This window comes from Neopelma chrysocephalum, unplaced genomic scaffold (genome assembly GCF_003984885.1).
Source record: "Neopelma chrysocephalum unplaced genomic scaffold, ASM398488v2 Primary Assembly neopelma1_24, whole genome shotgun sequence".
Lineage (NCBI taxonomy): Eukaryota > Metazoa > Chordata > Aves > Passeriformes > Pipridae > Neopelma > Neopelma chrysocephalum.
The window spans coordinates 6,404,688-6,428,585 of NW_020897693.1; the positions used below are offsets into that span (position 1 = coordinate 6,404,688).

General features: G+C 38.4%; 1 protein-coding gene across 1 annotated transcript in view; it reads right to left on the reverse strand.

The window, feature by feature from the left end:
• ABCC8 (ATP binding cassette subfamily C member 8) overlaps positions 1-23,898 on the reverse strand; it is an 81,398-nt gene that overhangs the window by 36,455 nt on the left and 21,045 nt on the right. The window contains exons 8-16 of the mRNA XM_027674205.1: positions 22,777-22,932; positions 16,597-16,731; positions 14,967-15,129; positions 10,619-10,659; positions 10,168-10,313; positions 5,637-5,742; positions 5,324-5,434; positions 3,269-3,344; positions 3,079-3,184 (exon numbers count right to left, since the gene is read on the reverse strand). Coding sequence (XP_027530006.1) covers positions 3,079-3,184; positions 3,269-3,344; positions 5,324-5,434; positions 5,637-5,742; positions 10,168-10,313; positions 10,619-10,659; positions 14,967-15,129; positions 16,597-16,731; positions 22,777-22,932 — 1,040 coding nt within the window. The remainder of the gene's footprint in view (positions 1-3,078; positions 3,185-3,268; positions 3,345-5,323; positions 5,435-5,636; positions 5,743-10,167; positions 10,314-10,618; positions 10,660-14,966; positions 15,130-16,596; positions 16,732-22,776; positions 22,933-23,898) is intronic.

Below are 23,898 nucleotides of genomic sequence, written 5' to 3' on the forward strand. Positions count from 1 at the left end.
TGGTATTTCAACACTGGAGATCAAGGCATCCTTAATTGGTAGGAGTTTGCAGGAAAAGGGATAAAGGGCAGATAAAACAAAGTGGGGAAAAGAGGTTTGAAAAGGTTGACTTAAAACTCCAAATGGAGAATAATTTTTTTTTCCTGCTAACTCCTACCAATTAAGGATGCCTTGATCTCCAGTGTTGAAATACCAAAGTAATGTATATTTGATAATGAGGTCTAGATCTAATTTTTCAAGGCATATAGATGTCTAATGATGCAAAGATCAACCTATTGAGATTTTCAAGCCTCCCAATTTAAAGTAAATTAAGTACCTTGATGTTTTTGAAAACTCCAGTAAATATTTTTAAAAAAATCAATGTATTTTTTAGGCATCAAAATAACTTTAAAAACTTTTGATTTGATAAAAACAATCAATTCCACATTGAGAAGAAAACCTACTATTAACAACCTTAAAACTATCACTTCCTTCACATTATAAGGACTCGAGATTCAGATGTGAGTATATATATGTCCTGTTTAAAAACAAATGACATAATTTTGATTGAGCAAACTATTTCTCATTTAGGTCAATTTTTTGGTATTATTTACTCCAACAGGACTTGAAATGGGACTATTCAAAGTGAGATACTGCCCAGAAGAAATTAGCATGGCATATACTATAATTATTTACTCAATAATCAGTCAAATCAATACCATTTTATACAATATTTATACTGAGGTGCTCTCAGCTTGCTTTGGATAAGAGGCATCAATCTGAGCTGGATCTTCTGAAGGCATGCATTAATACAAACAACAAAAAATCACAAATGAGCCATGGCTTACTTCTGATTATCCCACTCCTAGCCCAGAAATAAATCATATTACTTTTTAAGGTTTTGAAACAAACAATTTTTATAAGAAGCAAGCAAAGATGATTTGCAGTTAATCGTGTTTTATTCATACAGCATGGAGGCACAGAGGGGGGAAATTACTTGTGCAAGGTTATCCATTAGACCAAGGGAAGGGACAGGAATAGAATCCAGATTTCCTGAGCAGTGAGAGACATGCCAGCAGGATATGCCCTTCATCTTCATAGCTTTGACCTTGGAGGAGGGGAAGGGGAAGGAAATTTGGAGGAGCTAATTCAGGTCTATTCTGTAACATGAATGAAGCATTCCCCATGAAAGAGCTGTGACAAGGAACTTACTGATTTCGGTGACACATTTCATTGCCTGAGCTAAGGCTATGAGTCTGGTGATTACTTGATAAGACTACTCTCCTTGAACCTGGGATAATGTTGCATGTTCTTGGTCAGGCATTAGTATTTTCTTATCAAATTAAGGGAGCTTTCATCTGATAGCTTTACAACACAGGTGTGCAGCCCACACTGACTGCATCTATCACTCTGAATAGACCAAGGCTCATGGCAGCAGCTCTGAAAGATGAGACAAAACATAATCTGTCCCAGTGCAGCCAGCACTTACAGCGCTCGGATTGTTTCAGCCACAAGTCCCTTTACACATATCTGACAGATAGCAAAGCAAATGTGATAACAACTGAATTTCACCGTGTGATACTTTGGCACATATAGAAGACATGAAAACCAGTTCTGACCTTTACATTGTTGTGAAGTACATATTTCTAAACAAGTGCTATTTAAAAACACAGTCTGATCAGAGCCATCATGTCATCTGTTTTAGTTTAGCATCAGACATTCAAATTACACTTCTTAATCATATTATGTCATCTGTAAAAAATTACAGGCTTACTGAAATGAAATTAGTTCACCTAATAAGGCTGCAGGGATTCTGTATGGTTGCCCACCATACTCTGATTTTCTCTTGGGGAAGTTATGTACGAACGGATAGATCACGACATTCTGGAACTTTGGCTTCTGTTCTTTTCTCCCTCACCAGCTGAAAGGGTCACCTTCCTATATTATATTTTCCACACCTGCAAAATAGAGAACCTTCCTTCCTTGTTACTATTAAAGCATGTGCAATTCTGAGTAGTATGACTGGCTTACACTTGAAGGTTGGATATAAATAGTATCTCTCTACAAATGCTCAAGGAATTTGAGAGAACTATTTCACAAAATCAGTGCAGAATCCACTGGGTAACAGTGACCCTCTATCCATCAGAGTGCGTGGATTTGACTTACAGTTGCACTGTTGTTCCTTCACTCCCAATCAGCTGGAAACAAAAGTAATTGTTTCTCTAAGTTCTTCAGCAATTTCTTGAGCTTTGCCTACAAATAATCATATCCCAAAGGGCAAAGTGCAGTCTGTATGGCTAGGAAGTCTAGCACTGTAAAATAAACAGGCCAAAAATGTTCACACACATTGATCAAACTGCGTACTACAGATGGCAGCAGTTTACCGGAAACCACGTACAGGAGTTGCAATACATTACACCATCTGTCACATAGCTTGAGGGTCAAGAGACCAAGTCCCAACAGAAAAGCTGCTGGAGTTCAGTACCATTTTTTTCCTTCCCTTCATGGCTAGTACAAAAGTTAGACAAAAAGCAGAATTTATAACTGGCTGTCAGAGTACAGGTGCTGTGTCACCTTGGAAAAGGAAGAAAGGACATGACTGACTCCCTCTTGTCAGATCAGGCAGGATGCAGGGGGAGGACTCCGAGGTCACTGCCACTTAAAAGAGACTCACATGGAGCACACATCTAAGCCAGGGACTATTCCTAGTGAGCCATTACCTCTTTATAGCTCCATGCAAAGACACAAGCTCAGGCCTGAAAGTGCAAATGCCATTCTGTAGCAGCACAACTCTTCAAGCTAAATAATCCTGATTGCAAATTATTTCAATTTCACTCAGGTTATGTTGCTGGAGTGCAGAATGCCCAAGTATGGTTATCCCTTCCTACTAATGGAATAGACACCTTGTTTTACTCTGGCAGGTGATTCTTTCTGATGTGTCCACCTACCACTTAGAGCAAGGTTTTTATCTTGACTGTGTATCTAGAAAATCCCTGATTCCACAGTTTCCCAGGATAGATTTTAGGCTTTTTCTGCATTACTACTCAACTCAAACAGAATTTTTAAATTAAATTAGAACTGTAAGTTAAATGGCACTACCTGCTCCAGGATATGTTGCCAGAGATCTTCTGCATCTCACCAAGTATGGCCAGCAAGAGCGATGACTTACCACAGCCCACCTGTCCTACAATCATTGTTAGCTGACCTGTGAGAGATGAAAGTATACCTAAGATTCTGATTTAACAAATGCCTATGGAAAACATTCTGTATATCTGATGTAATTTTGTACCTTGAGGGATTCGGATGTCAATGTTGGACAAGGCTGGAGGACCTTCAGGTGTCCAAGTGAAAAATCCATTTGTGACCTATACCAAGGTGGAGAGAAATAAGAAACAGAAATCCTGCTTTAGAGTTCACTTCTTTTCTCAGCATCAGAGACACTTCTGTATTCATTACACTGAGCCTAGGAACAGAGTGAGCCTTTGCTCAATACAAGAAATGGATCTTCAAGTGACTGATTTTGTAAAGGTCTGTATCCTGCTGGGCAAGAACCTCTGAAGTCAAACAAACACAACTATTAGAAAATTACTGAGACTTCATAAAGGGAAAACGAAATGTTGCTGTTTAAGGTTTTTCTTGTTTCATTATTTGTAAGGTGGGTACATATAATAAGTGAAATGATTAAGACACAATTAAATTGCATACATGGTCACAGTCTGCTCTCTGCAGAGCCCCGAATGTCACTCTAGACAGTGAAGCCTATACAGCAATTACAGTCCAAATTCCAAGCAGATTTGCAGAACTTTCCACCATCCATAGATGTTGCTGCCTATTACAGTATTTTCCTTTGTATTTCTGATATGATTCTCAGATAACTTACTCTTTGGTAGACACAGAAATCTTAACTGAAAAAGACTAAAAACAGGAAACAAAGCCTGTTCAGACTTTAAATGGAGATTTCCATGGATACTGTGAAAAATAGGAAAGAGGAGACAATTATAAAAGGTCTGGATTTATACAGGACCCTCTCCTCTCACTTTTTCAGAGCCACTGAAGCTTTCAAAGCCTTTCAGCTATACAAGGTACAATAAATTTTGATCTAAGAAGAGTGGAAGGGGACAATTCTATCACACCCTTGAGAAAAACTGATGCTCTTCTTGGGAAACTACTTGAAAAAATGAGCAAAGCAAATGTGGTGTTCCTCCCTCTAGACTCCCAAAGGCAGCCAGAGGATCCTCTCTCAAAAAATGCTCCTTCCTGGGCAATGAGCTGCAGACACACAGTACCTGCACAAGTGCCCTGACCCAGGGGCCGCCGGTGACAATGATGTCAGCAGATGGAGCCAAAGATTATCGTTGGTCCTGGCTTTTGGTTCAAGCCATATAATCCTATCCTTACAGAGGTTACTGCACTGGCCTCTCCTTTGCGACAAACTCATCTCTTGTCACTCCAGGCTGTCTTTTGATCCAACACTGCCCCCCAAAACCCTCTCTCTCAAATATTTCTCTTTTCTTCCTGGAAATCTATTCAAGATGAATCTGCCACCAAATCAGCATGTCTAAAAAAACCCTAAAAGCACTATCAGTTGTCCTACTTAGTCTCATGAAACTGAATTATTCATTCTCTTTTGCTGGAAATGCAAATGTAATAGCAGACTTCCTCAATAAACAGCATCATCACCATAACAACCATCAGGATTTTTATTACTTCTGGTCATTTTCACAGCAAATCAAGAGCATCAGTCTTCAAAGTGGCGCAAGTAATTTTAATTTTTTCTTCAGAGAAGTTAGGTCTTTGAGAGTTAGTTTTTAACTTTATCTGGAAAGGCTACTAGGAAATCCAAAAGAGGAAGGGAAGATCCATTACAAGATTATTTTAGGAAGGTCCAGAACAAATTATATTCTATTCTCTTCATACCATTATTGGGTACAGACACTGGAAATGAAAGAAGGAGTCTAGCATACATAAAAGGTTGGGCCAAATGGTCTTTTGAGGTTCCTTTTACTTGGCTGTTCTACATTCTAGTAGATTTTAGTTAATTTAGTTAATAGATTCTAGTTAATTTTTGTCATGAGAACAGGACTAACGACTTAGAGACTCTGAATAGAAAATTGCTGAGTGGAATCTAGAGGAAATAATTGCAGCTAATCACAACATAGAGGTCAGTAGTTAATTCTTGAAAAGAAATACAGAGACAAGAAAGGTGGAGGTTAATCTCTGACAAGTGCACAAGTGTCTCACAGTTCACATCAAATGCTGGTTCTTGAATTGAAACTGCCATCAGAATACAAAAGTGACTATTAGTGAGCTAATATAAGTGTTATTAGAGTGACCTTCATATCACCTTTACACAAAAATCATCTGCTTCTGTGATATTAATGGGTCTTCTCATGTGAGAGCTGTAATTGTTCCAGTCCTCCCTGGCAGGCCTCTTGCGGTTAACAACTTTGAGTGGCTGTGCAAAATCAGAAAGACAGAAATCAGCAGTAATTGGTGGCAGTATCAGCAAACTGTCCTAAACACAAGCAATCACAGTGTGGATGATACAGTTCAGATTATTAAAACAGAGGTTTTGCAACTGCAAGAAAAAATTAGTAGGAAATGGAAAAGTAAAAAATTTATTCTGGGTACAAATGCAGTGAAACAGCTTTACTCACCACCGCCTGGTACTTGCTGTGATTATCTGCACTTCTTAGCTCTGAAGATTTATCATGCTCTTCTCCAATTTCTTCACTGGACAGGAATTCACTCAGTTTCTGCACACTGGAAGGGGAAAAATCACATGTCAATGTTCAAAGGAAAACTTCTGTTCACTGCAATGTTTATTATAGACCGTCCCTTCTGGCACTTCAGTTGCTGTCTGCTGCATAGTTTGTGTTCATTTTGTTAAAGATGTATGAAAATGTGCAATGGGAAGTTGCCAAGGAAGTTTTCAAATCCTGCCCTGTTGTCTATTAACAAGGATGATATTTTAACAGGTTGTGCAGATGCTTCTCAAGTCTTGTCTCTTCTGACACCACCAGAGACACTACAAAAAGGTTTTTTTAGGCATCTGGTTGGACACGGACCAGCACAACAGTGGCTTGTTTCAAAGCCACAAGCTGAAGTGGAATCAATGTCATTTATGTTACTCAAGTGTGGCATCATCAGTTCTACTGAACAGCCTTATGAACACTAAGTCTGATGAAATTTGTACACTGTGAGCTAAATTCAACCAGCTATGATGAAATACGAAGTGCACAAGGTAACATGATAAAGGAATATACCTTAATAGAACAGTGTTCAACAGATGAGATATAAAAGGAATCCTGACAACCAGCAACAAAGAAGAAGGCATAAAATCTTCACTAGTTGCTTAAGATTTAATTAGTTAAGAGATAATGTGCCTTTATTAAGACATTTAACAGATCAGGGCATCAATTTTATCTCTGCACCTGACTTTATAAAATGTACGTCTAATCTACTCACAGGGACAGCAAATGAAATTTGTGAAAGAATTGGATTGAATCACAAACTCAACATCAAAGGAACTCAATTAGCTGGAAATAAGTTAAATATCAGTCTTGAAAAGGATAAAGTGCCAGAAGGCCTTAGGTTCCTAAAAATAAATTTATGGACAAGGACTGAAAAAATTGGTTTCAATATTAAGCCTTAGGCTAACCGGGGAGAAAGAGGTAAACAATGCCACTGTAGCATAGTGATACGTGGCTATCTGTTAGGAAGCCAATCTTACAAAATAAAAATACACACCTTCCCCATTTATTTTGCATTGCACTGACACGGTTTTCTTCTTTGGAAGGAGAATTAGTTTCTTCTAAGTAGCTCATGAAATCCCCCCGGCGCCAAAATGGTGTCGGACCACGGTTTTACAACACTACCTAAGGCAGACTCCCTGCACAGTTAGCACTCATCCCCCAAGCAGAGATCAAAGTCACCTAGGGACTGCCTAGGAGAGAACTGGTTCTACAGTTTTTTTGTCAACCTGCCTAATTGCTAATGGCAGCTGAAGACTAAGAGCTATACAGTGGAGTGAATTTAGCTAGAGGAGGTACTACAATCATAGCAACAAAAAGGGGGAGAATAACTATTTGGGATGGGATAAGAGGAGCAATAATTAATTCAGGTTCAATTTTGGATCAAAATTCCTTGATGGGAAAGTCTATTATCTCAAAGGAAGAGATTAGAAACTCCATCACCAGAGATATTTATAGCTATTTGCATAAAAGTCTGAAAAATAAGGCTAGGAATCTTACCTTTTTTGTCCAGTGAACCAGATGTTTAAAAGAACATTTTAAATGTCTTTAAATGGATCAACTGATGGTTTAGATGCTGCCTATATGGAGTTGATATGCAGCTGCACCTATATGCTTTATATGAAAATTACACTGATTTTGAATAATTGCTCTGAAGGTAGAAAGAGCAGATAGAGAAGTCCCCTGTGTATCTGCTCCAGGGTCCAGAGGGGTAGGAAGAGAAGACAGCCAACATACTTGGACCATGCATAATCAAACAAGGATGTGTCTGTATTAAGCCATTCGACAATTTGATTTTGCTCTCTAGTTGTGTGTCAAGGTGGCTGTACTCTAAGTGCCAATCCCTCTGCTCAATGCATAATTCTGGAATCACTGTTGCTGTGGCAAGTACTGAAGAAACATAGTATAGCTGTGAGAAAATCTTTCGTTAGAGGCCACAGCTCATATTTCAGGATGCCACACTGTTCTTCAAGGATAAAAAAATCATGTTCTCTGCAGAGCTCTTGCTGACAGCGTAATTTCATTAGCACTCCAATATCTCCACGGGGAGATTATTTTCAAGTCATGGAACAGACGTATTGATTAAAACATGGTTATTTGCACAGCTGACTGAAAAGGTGGTTTGATATTAAATCCAGGCAAATACATAATGCCACTCTTGCTGCTTAACCTTTGCTGACAGAAAATTTACACTGTACGCTTTGTCCCTGAAGACCTCACATTTAAGAAATACATTAATTGGCTGCTCAGTTTTAATTTTCAATGGTAGAAATGCTCTACATATTAAAAACCAACCAAACACCCCCACTTTTCAAAAATATACCAAAATTTCTCACCTTCCTAAAGACTGTCAACTGTTCACCCTCTTAGAAGCAGACACCCAAGCCCCATAACTTGGAAAGGTTTTGGGAGTCCTACATGGAATAGAAGCTTTAAGTCTGTGTTGCTATTGGAATCCATCACACGGAGGTTCTGATAATGTCAATGACAATCCAGAAGGATGCTCTGAACTTGGGCAAACGTGTAATGATTAAAGATACTGACTGATGAGGTTATTGGTCGATATTATTGTCCCTGATAGCATCTGGCATCAGAGACTGTAGCCAATATTAAAAGAGTAGGGTTTTTGAAGTGCCTGGGATACAAAGCCAGTAACACCCTCTTACTATCCTTTATATGCTGGTTTCACTGCTGGATCATCTTCTGCGTCACGTGGTCCCTTTGTGTCACTACAGGAGAAGCTGTCCTGCACACTTGCTAAAACCACTATATATCTTAGCCTAAAAAAAGCTGAAATATAACTTTGCCAAGTTAGGTCACCTTTTCCTGATCTTACTGACCAGTTATTTATTAGCAGGAAGATGTAACAGCAGGACACAGTTATAGCAAGCAAGTATTAATTGTGCTCAATTGGTGCAAACTTGACTGTCTGCTTTTCCACATTTATCAAACAAGTTAAGCAAGCATGTCTTCGCATGGGTTGAAAATATCTGGCACATGCTTCCAAAGTATTGCTCTGAAGGATGAGGCACTCTATCCAGAGTAGCATCAGCAGCACTACGGAGCAATGCACTCTGGAACACCACCCGGGTGACTTTCATGCAGGAAGACAGGAATCAAGGCAGCTTTGCTAGAGTTTGATTCCTGTCTGGATTACAAATGCAGGGCAACAGCCTGCTAACAACAAGGTATCTACAGAATAACTCATAAAGAACTCCCAGCGAGCAACAATTAATACTTAGTTAATACTAATTGCTTTAGAGTTGTTCCTGCAGCATTGACAGACACAATCAATTTACAAAGAAATCCTTAGACAAGCCAAAATAAACACCCATTACCAATGCGGGCCCCCAGATACTTTGCTGGATGTAATGTTCGCATGAAAATTTGTCCTGACTCTACAGACTACCACAGTGGCTCAAAGTGTTTCCTTCCAGCCGCTGATGCTCTCAGATTTCACACTCCTTAGGAGAGAGGACACAGATGGGACTTTGCAGTGTCAGGGAATTTTGAAACAGCAAGGGCAATCTCAGCCTCTTGCTGAAGTCTCCTTTCCACCCCCAAAGCAACACAAAGGCACAAAGGGCTGGTGTCCACCATCTGTCCCATAGTTTAAACAAGCTCTTCAGACAGCTATATTTAAATGAGCTCTTCAGACATAAGGAGGTCCTAATAAAGCAAGAAGCCCCAACTTGCCTCCCCTATGAGTCAGGTAGAGTTACAATGCACAGGAAAAAGCATTATGAGTTTTTTACAGTAATCTGTTGATACTTAAGTTAAAACTCCCAGTGAAACAGCAGTTCTATGGCTGTTCTATTGGTTGTTGTTTCAGTTTTTAAACGCTCAAACTAACATTTCGCAAGAAAGTAACAACTCATCGAGTCTGGAGTAGACATTTAATCATTAACTTGGTCTCACACTTAATAGTGACTTTTAGGTTTTTTTATTTGCTTATTTGTTTCATCTAACTCATCACCAATGGGCAGTCTCTCAGGCAGAGGGGTGGAGGCTTAGCACAACCCAAAAGACACACACTGAAACAGGTGCTTCTGTGATTACCTTTTACCCTTCTACGTGCTTGATGGAGGGAAAACGTTTGGGTGATTCACAGAACTAAATCTTCAGTAAATTTTCACTTCCTTTCTTGTTACCACACATCTGTTGCATGCAGTATCAACATAGCTCAACCCATTCTACAGAACGAAGCACCAGCTGTGCACCACAAAATATTGGTTGTGACAATGGTGTCAGCACAGAACTTGGCCCATGTGCTACAACCAAGGAAATCAAGCACAGTAAAAAGTTGGGAAGCAGTTTACATGAGTAGATAAATAATCACCAGGCTATTTCTAAACTTGAAACCGTAAAAGAGCAAGAGACACATTCTCAAAAATTAGAAAGGTGGTAGCAAAGATATTGACTTTACAGTTCTCACCTTACTAATGCTTTGACAGTGGATCTAACCACACTGGAGAGCAGGAACAATGGAGACACAAGAATATGAAACAGGGAGATGGAGGCAAATGCCACCGATGGGAAGAAGTCAGCCTTTCTTGTCAGATGAGCATGGACAACAAATGTCTACAAAGAGACAGACATCATCATCAGTGCTTTGCCATAAAGAAGGTAACAAAGCCTTCACATTGCATAAGCATTTCATTTACAGAATCTTAATTATACTCTACTCTATTAACGTTTTGGGGGAGTGCTGCATATTCCAGGCTGCTTCTGGTCCGAGATGACAAGTGGGCATTTTCCATTCTCTTTCAGAGGAACCACAAATGTGTAGCAGGTTTGCATCCTGTTTTCCTTCTTCCTCATTTCCACATCACTTATACTTGAAAATACAGTTGTAATTAACATTACTTAGAAAAGTCCATACTTACTATAAGTACAGCTGCAATTGGTATTGCTGCATTCATAAAGACTGTGAAGGAAAACATGTAGGAACATTTAGAAACAATTTCCATTCAAACATCTTAAATGCTAAAATACTACTAGCACTGCTTTACAATGGCATTTTGTATGCTCAAGACAGGAAAAATGCACAAGTATCTACCACATGAATGCACTGTTTTAAAATGCCTACAGTTTACTTTTCTTCATGTCACCAGAGTTGTGGCCCCCTCAGGTTTTGGGATGTAATTCAAAGGATAAGGAAAGATTAGCAACTTCGCACTGTATTGTTAACTTAACTTGGAAGATTTACTAATAATTACTCCTGCTTTGTCAGGCTTGGATACTTTATAGTATCCTCAGGATACTTTATAGTATCCCCTATACAGCTTCTAATGGTACCTAAATGTGGTAGAGCTTAGATTTCAGCTGGGCCTTGAGTTATTAAAATGTGAACAATGAACCGGTTTCCTCCCTGACCTTGAACAGTGTCTGTTTTGGTGCCCTGGACTCCCTTCTATAGCAACCCATACATTATTCATGCAGCATTCAGAGGTTATTAAACAGATCCATGGGGAGAAGTAAACAAATACCATTTCTATATAGGGCCCTCTCTTAGATCAGGCGGGAATATGGGTTAAGAGTGCAGTAATAACCAGTCATCCTCTGGGAGCTCAAGTCAGAACTGGAGCTATGGATCTTACCCTGCACATCTGTCCCCTCTTTCACAACCTGAGGATATTATTTAGTCATCATCTTTTAAGTTCTGACCTTCGCTCAACTGTATTTCATGTAAGTAAACCATACAGAGTATAGAATTTATGGCTAAACCGGAATTCAAAGATCAGTACAGATGTAACAGAAAAGAAAAAGGCTAGCCACTTGTTTTGTGTTTAAACTGTGCCTGTCTTTCTTTCCTACCTATCAATGTTTAAACAGTAAAAGCTCTTCCCAATTACTTCACCTGAAGTGTCATCATTAGATCCACAAATACTGTTTGGCCGTCCTTTGCTGGGCATAAGCCCCTGAAGGACTTTATATACCATCAGATGTTTCTTTTACCTACATTTAGATTATATTTAATAAATCCTGTAACATACTTATAAATTCTGCACTCATGCTTATACAAAATAGCTTTATTTTATAGCTATTTTATACTTTATAGCTTTATTTTATAGCTTTATTATAACTATTTGTAGTTACTTCATGTAGCTCTAATTCTTTGACAGAGGGGAGTATTTGAAAATATAGGTATGTTGGTGTGTGTAGTTGCAAAATAAAAGCTTAGGCTTTGAAAAACTAATATGTATTAAAGCCTAGAAATTAATAGTTTAGACCTCACCCTAGGGAAAAAAAATCCTGTATTTTTCTGAGGAAAATGCTCTTTCTGTGTTGGAATACAAAGAAGCTTCAGGCCAGACACTCATTTCTCCTAATGATGCTACTTCCTGCCCAGTTTTCACACTTTGTATCAACTTGATGTGGTTACAGTACAGAAATTTTGAAACAGGGAAATTTGCTGCCTGCAACTATATCCTTCTGAATTACATCAAATCCTTGCCTTTGAGACTGCTGAAGTACATGAGTTGGCTTTTAGTAATGAATCTGATGAGAGAATCTAGCAAAGCTTCTGCCTACAGTACAAGATGGTACCTGTCAAATACAAAGCTGGATGGATTAAACATTCTGTAGGGTTGGCAAAGCATGCTGCATTTAAGGCATCTAAGGTACTTGGTGGCTCTCAAGAAGTTGATCTGAATTTTGGTATTATGTGAGAACACAAGTACATCCAAGGACTTCAAATTTCTTTTAAGCAAACAAATAAGAGCCACTGGAATTTGGGGGTTGTTTTCCTTTTATTTATTTATTTTCTCAATTATGCTAGTGTCCAGAATAATAGAATATTTTCTAAAATGAATTTATTTTGCAGCGAAGACTTTTTATTTAATTAGATCCAGTCAAAAGTACTCTGTTACTGGAAAAAGGCAGACTGAAAACTGGGAAAAACATTCAGCTGGTTCTGAATATTTTAGGGTACTAACCAGTGTTATTTTCCTGTGAGAAAGTCTGGAGTTATTTTGTTTCTTACAAATGAAGCAAAAAAATCACAGGAGTAGGAAAACCACTCCTTTCTATTTCTTTTTTTTCCTGAATAGTCTATACTAAATCCTGTAAAGCTGCAATACAGTGTTGACTGTGGTGGGTGTGTTTCGTTAAAATATAAGAAGAGCTAATTTCTATTATAGCTTTTTTAGCAGACATGAACAATTCCATATACATACAACCTGGATCCAGGCACAGGGGTGAGGCACATGAGATCCAATTTCCATGTGGTCGTGAAATGGAATTTTCTTTTGGTTTAGCCAACATCGCCCTGAAACTTTTAGGTATATTTTCTGTGATCCACTGTAAATCTATTCCTTATGAATAAAATAACTCCAACCACATTCTTTCATTCCTGTTAATAACTAAGTGTACTTAGAAAAGAATTCCAGAGTCTATTTGAAGCTGTATGTTAAAAAAGTATATATAAAAATCTCTACTGTGCTTTCTTAGTGTTCTACCATCTTGCCTTCCTCTTGATCACAAAAACATAAAATCTTGGTCCTCTTCTGCCTTTTATTTTTTTTTCCTTAACATATGTCCATACAATATTAGCTAACATGTTTTGGGCAGATTACGCCTGTCATTCTAATTATGGTAAGAAAAAAGGGAAGGTTCTCCTGTATTTATGTCCCCTTTTTAGTCTGCTAAACTGCAAGGTTTTAAAGATCAGTGTAATTTCTGCAAAAGTCAGAGGGTGTAAGGAACTCCTAGGTTGAAACAGTAAGAACCCTTTATAAACCAAAATTATGTGCACCATCAACATAAAGCTGCACTGCTTTACCCCAAGCTGAGAAGTTATCTCCTGTGTCTTGCAAATACATAAATATCACATATAATACAAAACAAAAATGCAATTGAAAACTCAGAACATTTCAAGAAGCATCAGTAAATACCTAGATTTTTTTTTAATAATACATATTCTTATTTATGTAATTATTTCTTTACAGAATAGTCAGTACTCTTGGGATGAATACACCTTTTCCTAGTGTTACAAACTGTGAGGATTTAAAATCTAATAAGCCTCCACAGCTCCTTCGGTCCCACAGCTGAACCCATGGCCCTGACTATAAATAGATTTTAATGGCACATGAAGCACTGCAACAAAGGGAACCCATCTCTGTTGATCTGGGTGCAAGATTGAGTTTCCAGTCTCACAAACTTCAGATAAAATCTGTTTTATGTCAAAACAGAAACCCCTCTCCAAGACCAGAGAGCTTAGGATCCCCAGAGAGAAATTCTGATCTCAGTAGTCAATGAATACCTCAACTTAACGTCAGTTACATTCAGTGGGATCAGGATCTTTCCCTTAGAGTGCATTACCTATGTGATCATTTGTCAGTGAATAAATTCAGCTGTCTGTGTCTTGGGTGAAAGAAATCAAATAATACTAACCAAATTGCAAATTATTTTTCTATGGACTAGTCTTTCTTATTATTCTAGAAGGTATTTGTACAGGTACCTTGTAGCATTTGAAAACTTCTTGCTAAAATTTTCCATTTCATTAATATCTCACAGATTATATGAACAGCATTCTTCAGTGTGACTTTACTAATTATTTCTAAAGTATTACAGTAGCAATTATATAGGTGTTGCATATAATCTCCTCAAATACAGAGTTCAATATGCCATAGGTCTTTTTAAAAGCATAATAAAATCTTAAAGCAGTTCAAAAATAACAAGAGAAAAGAATCTGGATACAGAATGGTGAAATTGCCAGGATGCTCATATTTTTTCTTTCCAGGATATAGAAATGGTTTTAAGAATCACTTATTTTAATAAGAAATCCAAATTTTGAGTAAGAAAGTGTAAGTACCATCTGTTGGAGCCTCAATGTAAAGACAATACCTGTCACACATTATGATTTGCATGCTCTGTACTGTTAAAAATGCAGGGAAAAAGAAAAGAAAGAAATGTCAATGAAGGCTTCCTCCTGAATGCTGCGTTATAGAGGAGAATACTGCTTGTTGAAGGTAGTCTGTGAAACAGTCCCTTGAAAGCTTTTCTCCAGAAAAAGTCAATGCTATGAAGCATTGACTTTCTCTTTCAGGCATATTTCCCATACAAGCAGAATTCTACTGAAATAAATGGAGAGTCTGACTAAATGGGAAGTGAGGAGTACAGATGAGAGCCTAAAGCAACAGAAATAATCTTGACAGAGGAATGGTAAACTCATTAGTAGCTAATAATGCAGTAGCACTTAGCTGAGCAGTGGATTAGAATGAAGAGACTTACTGGATATGGAGGTATAAAGGGCAAAAGACTTGAGGCTAGTCATTTCTTTTTGTCTGGTTTCCTCCACACTGCTGTGGAATATGTGTTCCCAAGCATAGAGTTTAAGTAGCTTAATGCCTCGAAGCATCTCATTTGTCTTCTTCAATCTCTCGTTGGAGTACTCCTGCAACATTTACACACACATTTACTTGAAGAGTACAATTAAAACACCTGCTCCCCAAGAATAAGGATGACACAACAATTGTATGCAGCCCCTTGTAATCAGTAAAGTATGCATCACTAGTTCTGTCCATTCAGATGTTCTGTTGCAGTGTGTCACAGAGATGAGCTTCCCTAGAGTTCAAGGGCAAAGGCTGTTGGTTTGCACTTCTAAATCACATAGTTTGGCCCGAAAATTTTACTCCTCTGTCCGGTTTCTGATCACTTGCAAGGCTGCCTCTCAGGACTTACACCACTGGCTGGATTTTCAACTGGGACACTGACAATAGCCAGAGGAGACGAGAACACACAGACAAGCTATGACTGGGCACTGCTCTGACCAGCCAACATGACATGGAAACAATCGAAACAGTCTGGCCACATTAGCAAGGAGTTGTGATCCCGTCAGGAGCCTTGGCTCCAAGCAGGAACAGTTGGCTCAGGCACAGTCATACACTGGTAAAGTTATACTTCCAGTAAAGTGTAACTGGAAGTTACACTGTTTCCATTTTTCAGGCTGGCTCAAGCATCTTTGTACCACGCCAGACTGCACAGCACACACATTTCTATCACAAACAGCACTGCTCCCATCTGCAGGAATTTCTAGGTGACATCGACTGTCTGCTTGGATGCTGTGGGGATGAATGCTGTCCACATTTCTGGAAGGGCGCATGCTGCTGATGGGAAGGCATTACTGGTCACACAGGAAGGTGCACAAATAACTCTCGTTACCACAAATGATTTGTGGTGGAAGAGATTTCAGCAAGTTCTCTGGCTCCACTACAAGTTCCTATGGCTTCCTTGGCAGTGCAACAGTCGCTGAAAGTGGGAATAAGGTTCAGAGCAGCTGGGCATAGTAATTCCAGTGAATCAAAGTAACTTTCTCGGCAGTGATGCAGGCAATTCAAATTATAGACAAGCCAAATGAGGGATCAAGGAACAGCTCGTGACTTAGCAGACCTCTAAGCTCCCCAGTTGAGGTCCACACTGTGGGAGTTAGGATGGCATGGAGCTAGTTTAAATAAATCCATTTGATAGATTTTCACATCTGGGGTCCAAGTTTGGATGCAGCATTCCTACCTCCTTTGCCCTTGGACAGCTTGCCCTGCATGATTCATTTATTTGTGGACTGCACAGAGCCATCTCAGTCAATGTTACTGACCCTTTACATCTGCAAGTTAGAAGACTCTTAAGATTTTTTTTTCTCTTAGGAAACATATTTGTTGAGAAATATAACCCCCAAAAATACATTTTTACTGCTTACACTTATCATATTTCCACATTCTTGAACTTTACATCCTTGAACACTACAAAATATTTGAGAAGCAGTTCTGGGTCAATGTCCACAGTTAGCTTTGTAATTCCAAACACAGACCAACGCATAATTACCAGAGGTGATATTTATATCACGAAAGAGTTTGAAGGCACTTACCAATGTGCTTCTCTGGGCCTGTGACAGTTTTGTTGCTACAAAGTACTGAACAGGTGCAAGGACTATGATTACTGCTGCTCCAATTAAGGCACTGATTCCAAGAAGGTAGTAGAGCAGAAGAATTCCCACAATTATCTGTTGGGAGAAAAGAAAGTGAGGGAAAGGTCTTGGCTTTACTTTGGGTATGCACCACAAACACCAATTACAGGGTAACCAGACACCATGTTCAAACCAACAGCCACTGCAGTTACACCCTACACCAAATGTTGTATATTCTACATCGCTGGCACAGCGAGTGTGATCAGTCAGGACCTTCTGTCAGAGGACCAGACACTCACCCAGTGCTCCTCCCCAAATTATGCATTCTGCATATTTCTGTTTCACAGATGCCCCATAATGCCCCGTAGAAGGTTGTACAAGGTTTGTGTATCTTCTATAATTTAACTCTCACAGCTATTCAAAAGAACTTTATTAAAAAAAAAAAATTAAAACCCCTTTTAAATAAAATTTTATTTAAAAATACTTCCAAGTAACACATTGAGGTATTCCCTTTAGAGTCACTATAAAATATTTTTCCCATTGGCTGGATGACATAGCATGCATGTAAAAATATTTTATATTTTATTTATAATTTACATATATATTATATTTTATTTTAAAATATATAGGCACATATATGATTCATATATTTTATTTATGGTTTTGTTTCTTCTTTGACATTGTGGTATTTTTACACCAGAGAAGAAATTACATCTCCCAGTTTAGTAAGAACTCACTAATCTGCAACATTGGGACTTCCACAAGAAGGAATGCTTCTTTGATTACTATAGAAACTAATATGAAATGTTATTATAAATACAACTGATCTTGCAAACATTAAGATGACATTATTGCTGACCAGCACATTAAAAACAAAGGAACATCATAATTACACCAGTGAGAACCTCTCCTTCAAATAATCTCTCAAGTCAACTGGAAAGGATATCTTCTAAGGATCTACAGTGCCAGACTCACAATGACTATTAAAAAAAGGTTAAAGAAACAGCTTAAAAAACAAAGGTTTGTCTTTGCATATATAAGAATCTACAGATAAAGCCACAGTCTGGATGGAGAGGGCTACTGGAGGCAGTTCAATAAACACAAACAATACATACATGCTACCATTGTTAATTAACACTATTCTAATGACTGAATCCTGAATATTCTGCAGCATTGACACTATGTGGCTGATAAATTAATCAGAAGACATAGTGATAGAAAGTTAATTTCATACATAATTTCCCTTAATTAAAAAAATAATTGGAAATTTTCTTAAAGTGTTATCTACTACTCTTGCTATGTTTGCACAGTCTCATGACCTTCACAGAAGCACTATCTTTCATCATTTCAAAGCTCAATAGTTATATGCCCATCTATTTCCACACATTTATGGGAATTTGGTGTTTCCATGAAGAAAAGGACTCCCCAGTTTCCACATTTCTGTATTGACATTTTCAATAATTTAAGACACAGAGAGAAAATACAGACTTTTTTTTTCTCTTAAGAACCCTTTATATCTCTCCAAAACTGAACTAAACTAAAACATGATCCTCAAAATGAGCCACAGTTCTTAGGAAACATGCAATAGCATGAAAGTAAAATCCTATTGTATACACACCCCAAATCTAGTAAGAGGCAAGGTTAAATTGCAAATTAAAAATCTTTTAGTGACTAATCTGCTTCCATGTGAAGTCAGGAAATTCATGAGTGTATGAAGCCAAACAAAACACACAAGGATACCCCTGGCAGAGCTCTCCTCCAAAACACAAAATGGTCTTGGTCTTTACAGATCAAGATATTCATTCCCAATGGCTTCATCATGGATAGACACTCCAGACACTCAAAATACAGGTAAGCATTGAACAGTGTGCAGCCACTGCAGAATACTGACTATCTGCTTTCCTGCTTTCCCTCGCTACTGCTTCACTGTCAAGGACATTATGGGACTGCCTGGTTCTAAAAAGAGAGAATCAGCTTCTCACATAGACAAGGAGAAAGCTATTCCAGCTGGATCTTGAGGGAGTTAGCTGCTAGCTCAAGGATGCTTTTCCACCTGTCATCCTAGCTATTGAGAGGACAGTCTTCACAATAAAAATTCCCTGTTTCCAATAGGCTAAAGTAATCCCATTTATCTTCTTTATAATGAGATAATAAGGGCAAACCTTTAAAATATATTCAGCATGTATGGAAAAAAAAATATGTGAAGACTTGTATCTGTAAAGTGCTGAAATCTGTAAATCTAATTGAATGTAGTTCTATATCGTATCATAAAGGACAGAGTCAAGAATAAACAGTATACAGACAATATCTGAACTCTGGAGGACAGTATCTGGCAGATAAGAAGGCTCTTATTAATATTCCTGAGAAGGTAACAATCATATTTAAAAAAAAAAACAACCTGTGTAATGGAAGACTTTGCTTCCCTTTCATCAAAATCCCAAAACTCTTCCCTGTCAGAGATATATATCAGGAGCAAGAAGCTCACCAATAGCTCTGGTTATTTTGTCTTGATTATTTACTGAGGAGAGCAAACACTTTCAGTCAAAAACTGCTTTGTGGGCAGTTTTGAAAGAGACAAATATCCTTTTATTACCAGTGTAAGCTATCCCTACCAATGAGCCAGAGATATGAGAACACAGGATTTTTTAATAACCACAATGAATTCAAACAAAGGTGTTTATAAAATGGGGGCGTGGGGAGAAAGCCTTTATAGGGCCTCATTTTGCTCCCAGGGTTTGAGCCAAACCTACTGAGGGCATCTTTCAACTGATTGGCATTCCTGGGCCTCTTCTCATGGATTTCAATAACATTCAAACAGTAACTTACAGCAATTATAAAGCTCCCATTGACTCCAGTCAGAGCAAAGATGGGGCTCAAATTATCAGGACTGTATAGAAAACCTGACTTGTTATGAATGGCTACTACAAGATCCACAGCAGATGTTGAAATATTGATTGTTAGATTAAGAGCTACAAAACAATTAAAAATCTGCTTTAAATAATAATGGAGTTTGTGCAACTTATTATTAGCCATCTCTCAAGCAGTTGTTTTCACTACCTCATAAAGCAAGGTACCGAATGAATCCTATGGAAAATGGTTCGAAGAAACCTCTGTGACCAACGTGACTCATTGTTTTTGGCAATACATGCACCATCCACAAAACAGGAGCACGCTCTGGCACTGATCGTCCTCATCTGGTAGGGAACATTGCGGGGGGAATTTTAATGCAAATATAATAATATTTTCAGCAGACAGGAAGTCTTTATGAGCCCATGACTTCTGGCACATTAGAGTAAAATGTTGTTACAGAATATGCAGTGAAATTGGATTACTTCTCAGTTGCACTAAAGCGCTGCCTACACTGAGGTGCCAGAGAGGTCTTATAAAAGAGATGTACATGAAATTGGTACTTTGTACATTGTTTGTTTTACTAACAGACTTACAATGGAGACTAAGCTGAAGGGATAATTGTACCCTAAACATTAACATTAAAGGGGTGGACTCTTCTTAACGCCTCATAGCTCTTTCAGCAATATCATTTTAGCAGTATACAATCACTGGCTTCTTACTGCAGGGTACTTCCAGTAAGTGGAATGAAAATACCCTGGTATCCTAATAATAAATAATAATAATGGCCCATCTTCGCGAACGAAGATTTGGGGAAAGGTCTTTTACCTTTCCAGCCTGCGCAATGGATTTTTTAGGTGAGACACAGCCTGCGCTGAACTGAGCCCACCCTAATAATCCTAAGGTTCATCTGCCGGGGCCAAGCAAGCTTGGACAATGGCAGTGAGGTCCTCAGGACGTAGGTTTGTTTAGAGTGTCCTTCTCATAGATGGATGGCCACACAGGGCTAACGACCTCCATCAGGCCAGGAGACCGGGATTTGAACCCGTGGTCGCAGCAGTGAAAGTCCTGCACGCTAACCACTAGGCCACCAGGGGTCTCCCTGGTATCCTAATTATTACTAACAAACTGCCAATATGTAGCCATATTTACTATGATATTTCATATCAGTTTCTTTTCATTATAGTTGTCCTCTCTTTTGCAATTAGACACCACTATTAGGATACATTCATTGATCACCTTTTTTTCCCCACCCACTCTGAAACAATCTGGTTCCCATTGCCTTCCCCCCTCTCACCCCCATGCCCTTTAATTTCAGGGAGGCCATCCTGATGCTAAAAAATAAGTCAAGAGGGTTTTTTTCGGGTTAGGAAGTTAATCTAGCTGACCATGGCATCAGATGATTTTAAGACTTGCTTTTAAGGAGGATGTGCCTATCTGATCTGTAGCATCTTGACCAAAATCTCTTATTTTTGACAGGAACAACTATAAAATCAACTCAATTCTAATATATATCTTTATAATCAGAAAGGAATCCAGATCTCCTGATGGCCAGCACTGTAACATCTCACTCTTTGACATCGGTGCAGTTTACATAATTACTGGAATGGTTGGCTTTTCTTCCCCATTCTCAGCTTTTCAATGTAATATTCTTATATGCTTAACATCTTATAGTATCAGAACTATATATTTAGGAACTCCTAAACAACACTGCTAAAGCCATGTTAGAAAGTGACTGGAAACATGATCTGCCAGCTGCAGACTCTATATATAGAGTCTCAGGAAAATTATTTAGTTTTCATGCAAGAGCAGGCAATCCAAAATGCAAAGATCCTGGGTAGATTACTTGTAGGTTTCTGACTTCCCCACCAGTCAAATCAGCCTCTGTGTGGTGCTGAAACCAGACTGCCTTTGTGACATGAACACAATGGAGTTTTCATCATGTTTTTGAAACTAAGTTATATTCTAGAAAATACCAAGTGAATTTAAACTCTACTGCCTCTTCTGTTTATATTTACTTCTAGCATTGAAGTAAGCTAACAAAATACAATGAGTACCTGGAAGAAAGAAGAAAGACTTACAGGTCACCATGTTAATTCCAGATGAAACTACGTGCTTTACTGTCAGCTTTCTCAGGAAATTCTTAAATGGAATTGTAGGATGTTTCTACAATTCTGTTAAAATACTGGCTCTTACAAACTAAGTAATCTGCTCTTCCTCCTTGTTTCAGTAAGTGTGAACTCTGAAAAATGATTCAGGGTTCTACTGAGATTGCTCTGACCTCCTACTCCCTTACTCTGTCTACTCCCTTACTAGAACAGACTTAATCACATGCCCATCCAGTGAGATTCACCACTTCACAGACTCAGAGGAATACCACCTCGCTGGAAAAAAAAAAAAGACTAGTTTTGATCAGATTTGTTCTTCAGTGCTTCCACAAGCTCATGTGACACAACGTACAATCCACTGAGCTGAAACACCAAAGAAGGTAAAAATAGCATGTGTCCATGTTGGACATCACACACAAACTCCTGTTTCTGTAAGTGAATAGGCTTAAGATCAATTTAAATCAATCATGGAAGTACCCTCTGAGATAGGACTTTGCTTTCCTCATCCTAAAGACTTGATAAGACACAGTTGTATCTCACTGGGTATTACAAAAGGCTACAGGACATGGGACCAGGAGTGACAAGGCAATTGGGTGTGACTCAGAACAGTGATCTGTTCCCTTCTATCCATGTGGGAAAGGGGACTGAAGGGATGAGAGTGGTATTTAGAGACAGGAGACCAAAGACACCAGAGAGAATAAAGTAGCAAAACTATTTCATACATGTTATAATAATAAAAAAACCCCGAACTGTGGAATTTGTCATCCAAGAAGCAGCAGTAGTTTTGAGGGATGTCTAAAGGATCATCTCTAAGCAATCAAATTTGTGAATAAAGTGTTATTTCTCTTGCTTCTGCTGGGATTCAGAAGACAAATGATTGCAATAACTTCCAGTTAACCTCCCTGATGTAATAAATGAATGGATTGCAATCTGCTGCACCCCATAAATTCTTGCTACAAATGCAGAGCATATTTGGCAGCAGTCAAGATTCTAATACAATCCTAAATACCTAGAGTCCAGCCACAGATGTGAAATCTATTACATGCAACGTTTCTAGATGCTAATAGCTTGAAATCTTATTTCCAATTATTCTTTAACTTCTATCTCTACTTTCATAAAATTCATACACAATGAGCCAGTACAGACTGACGCGCATTAAGAACAAAAGCACATTCTATCACCTTACCTGTACTGGCATAGCCCAAAGGTTAGGGCAGAGGAAAAAGAACCACATCAGCTGATTTGTGTCTATGGCAACCAGGTTACAGATTTGGCCTGCTGTCATCTCCCCCATAGACATGTTAGAAGTTGAAAGCTGCATAATTTTATTGTATATTTTTGTCTGGAAGAGATATCAAAAGGTGTTAGCATATAGAAATAAAATGAGTTTTCTAGCTTCATCTAAAGCACATGTGCAGCATGTTGAGGGAAAACAACATTTCCAGTAAATTAAATTAAGAACTTTGAGTTTGGCCATTTATGTTATGATGTAAAATTTTAAGCTACTTATTCTTCACCAACACAAAGCACAGTAGCTGCATCACGGTTGTCTAAGTACTCCATTTTTGCATACCTGTGCATCAATAAGAGAATGAAACCTTTACTACCCAAAATGCCCAAGAACCACATTAGCAACTATGATTTATACCTCCAGCACATCCATAGAGTGCTCTTGCTGTAACTAGCACTAATAATGTATTATTAGATTCAATATACAATCATCAAGACATTATAAACCTTGTTATTTTTCTCTGGCAACTGATTTAGGTCCCATCCAACCCTCAGAATAATGTTCCTGACTGAGAACATTGCTACATTTTGGCTAGAGAGCTCAGTCCCATTATAAACTTTAATTCACAGACAACTAATGTCACAGGTACAATTCTGTACTGAATTAAACAGGTGCCTCAGTACAGAATCAGGCACCATGTAGGAAAGTAACTTAATACACAATAATGAAAGTGTACTTTTACCAGCTGGTTTGGTAAAAGGCTTTGCCATCATGAAACTGAGCTGACAGGAGGCACCTTCATTCAGTGAGTGCCTTCAGATCAAATGACTGTCCATCACAAAGCATAAAGTCGTAAAGGGCACATTGAAGAGGTGCAGGTTTACACAGGAGAGGAAGAGAGAGAAAAGATTAAAAGAAAAAAAGTGGGTAAAATTACCGGCACAGTAAGTGCTACTAACACTAATTTACTGCTTAGAGTGATGGATAAAAATTTTCCAATTTCAATAGTCCAACTGGGCCTCTGTGTAACATCCAGTGCAGAGAACAGAAAACTTTTTTTCAACAAAATTAATTTAG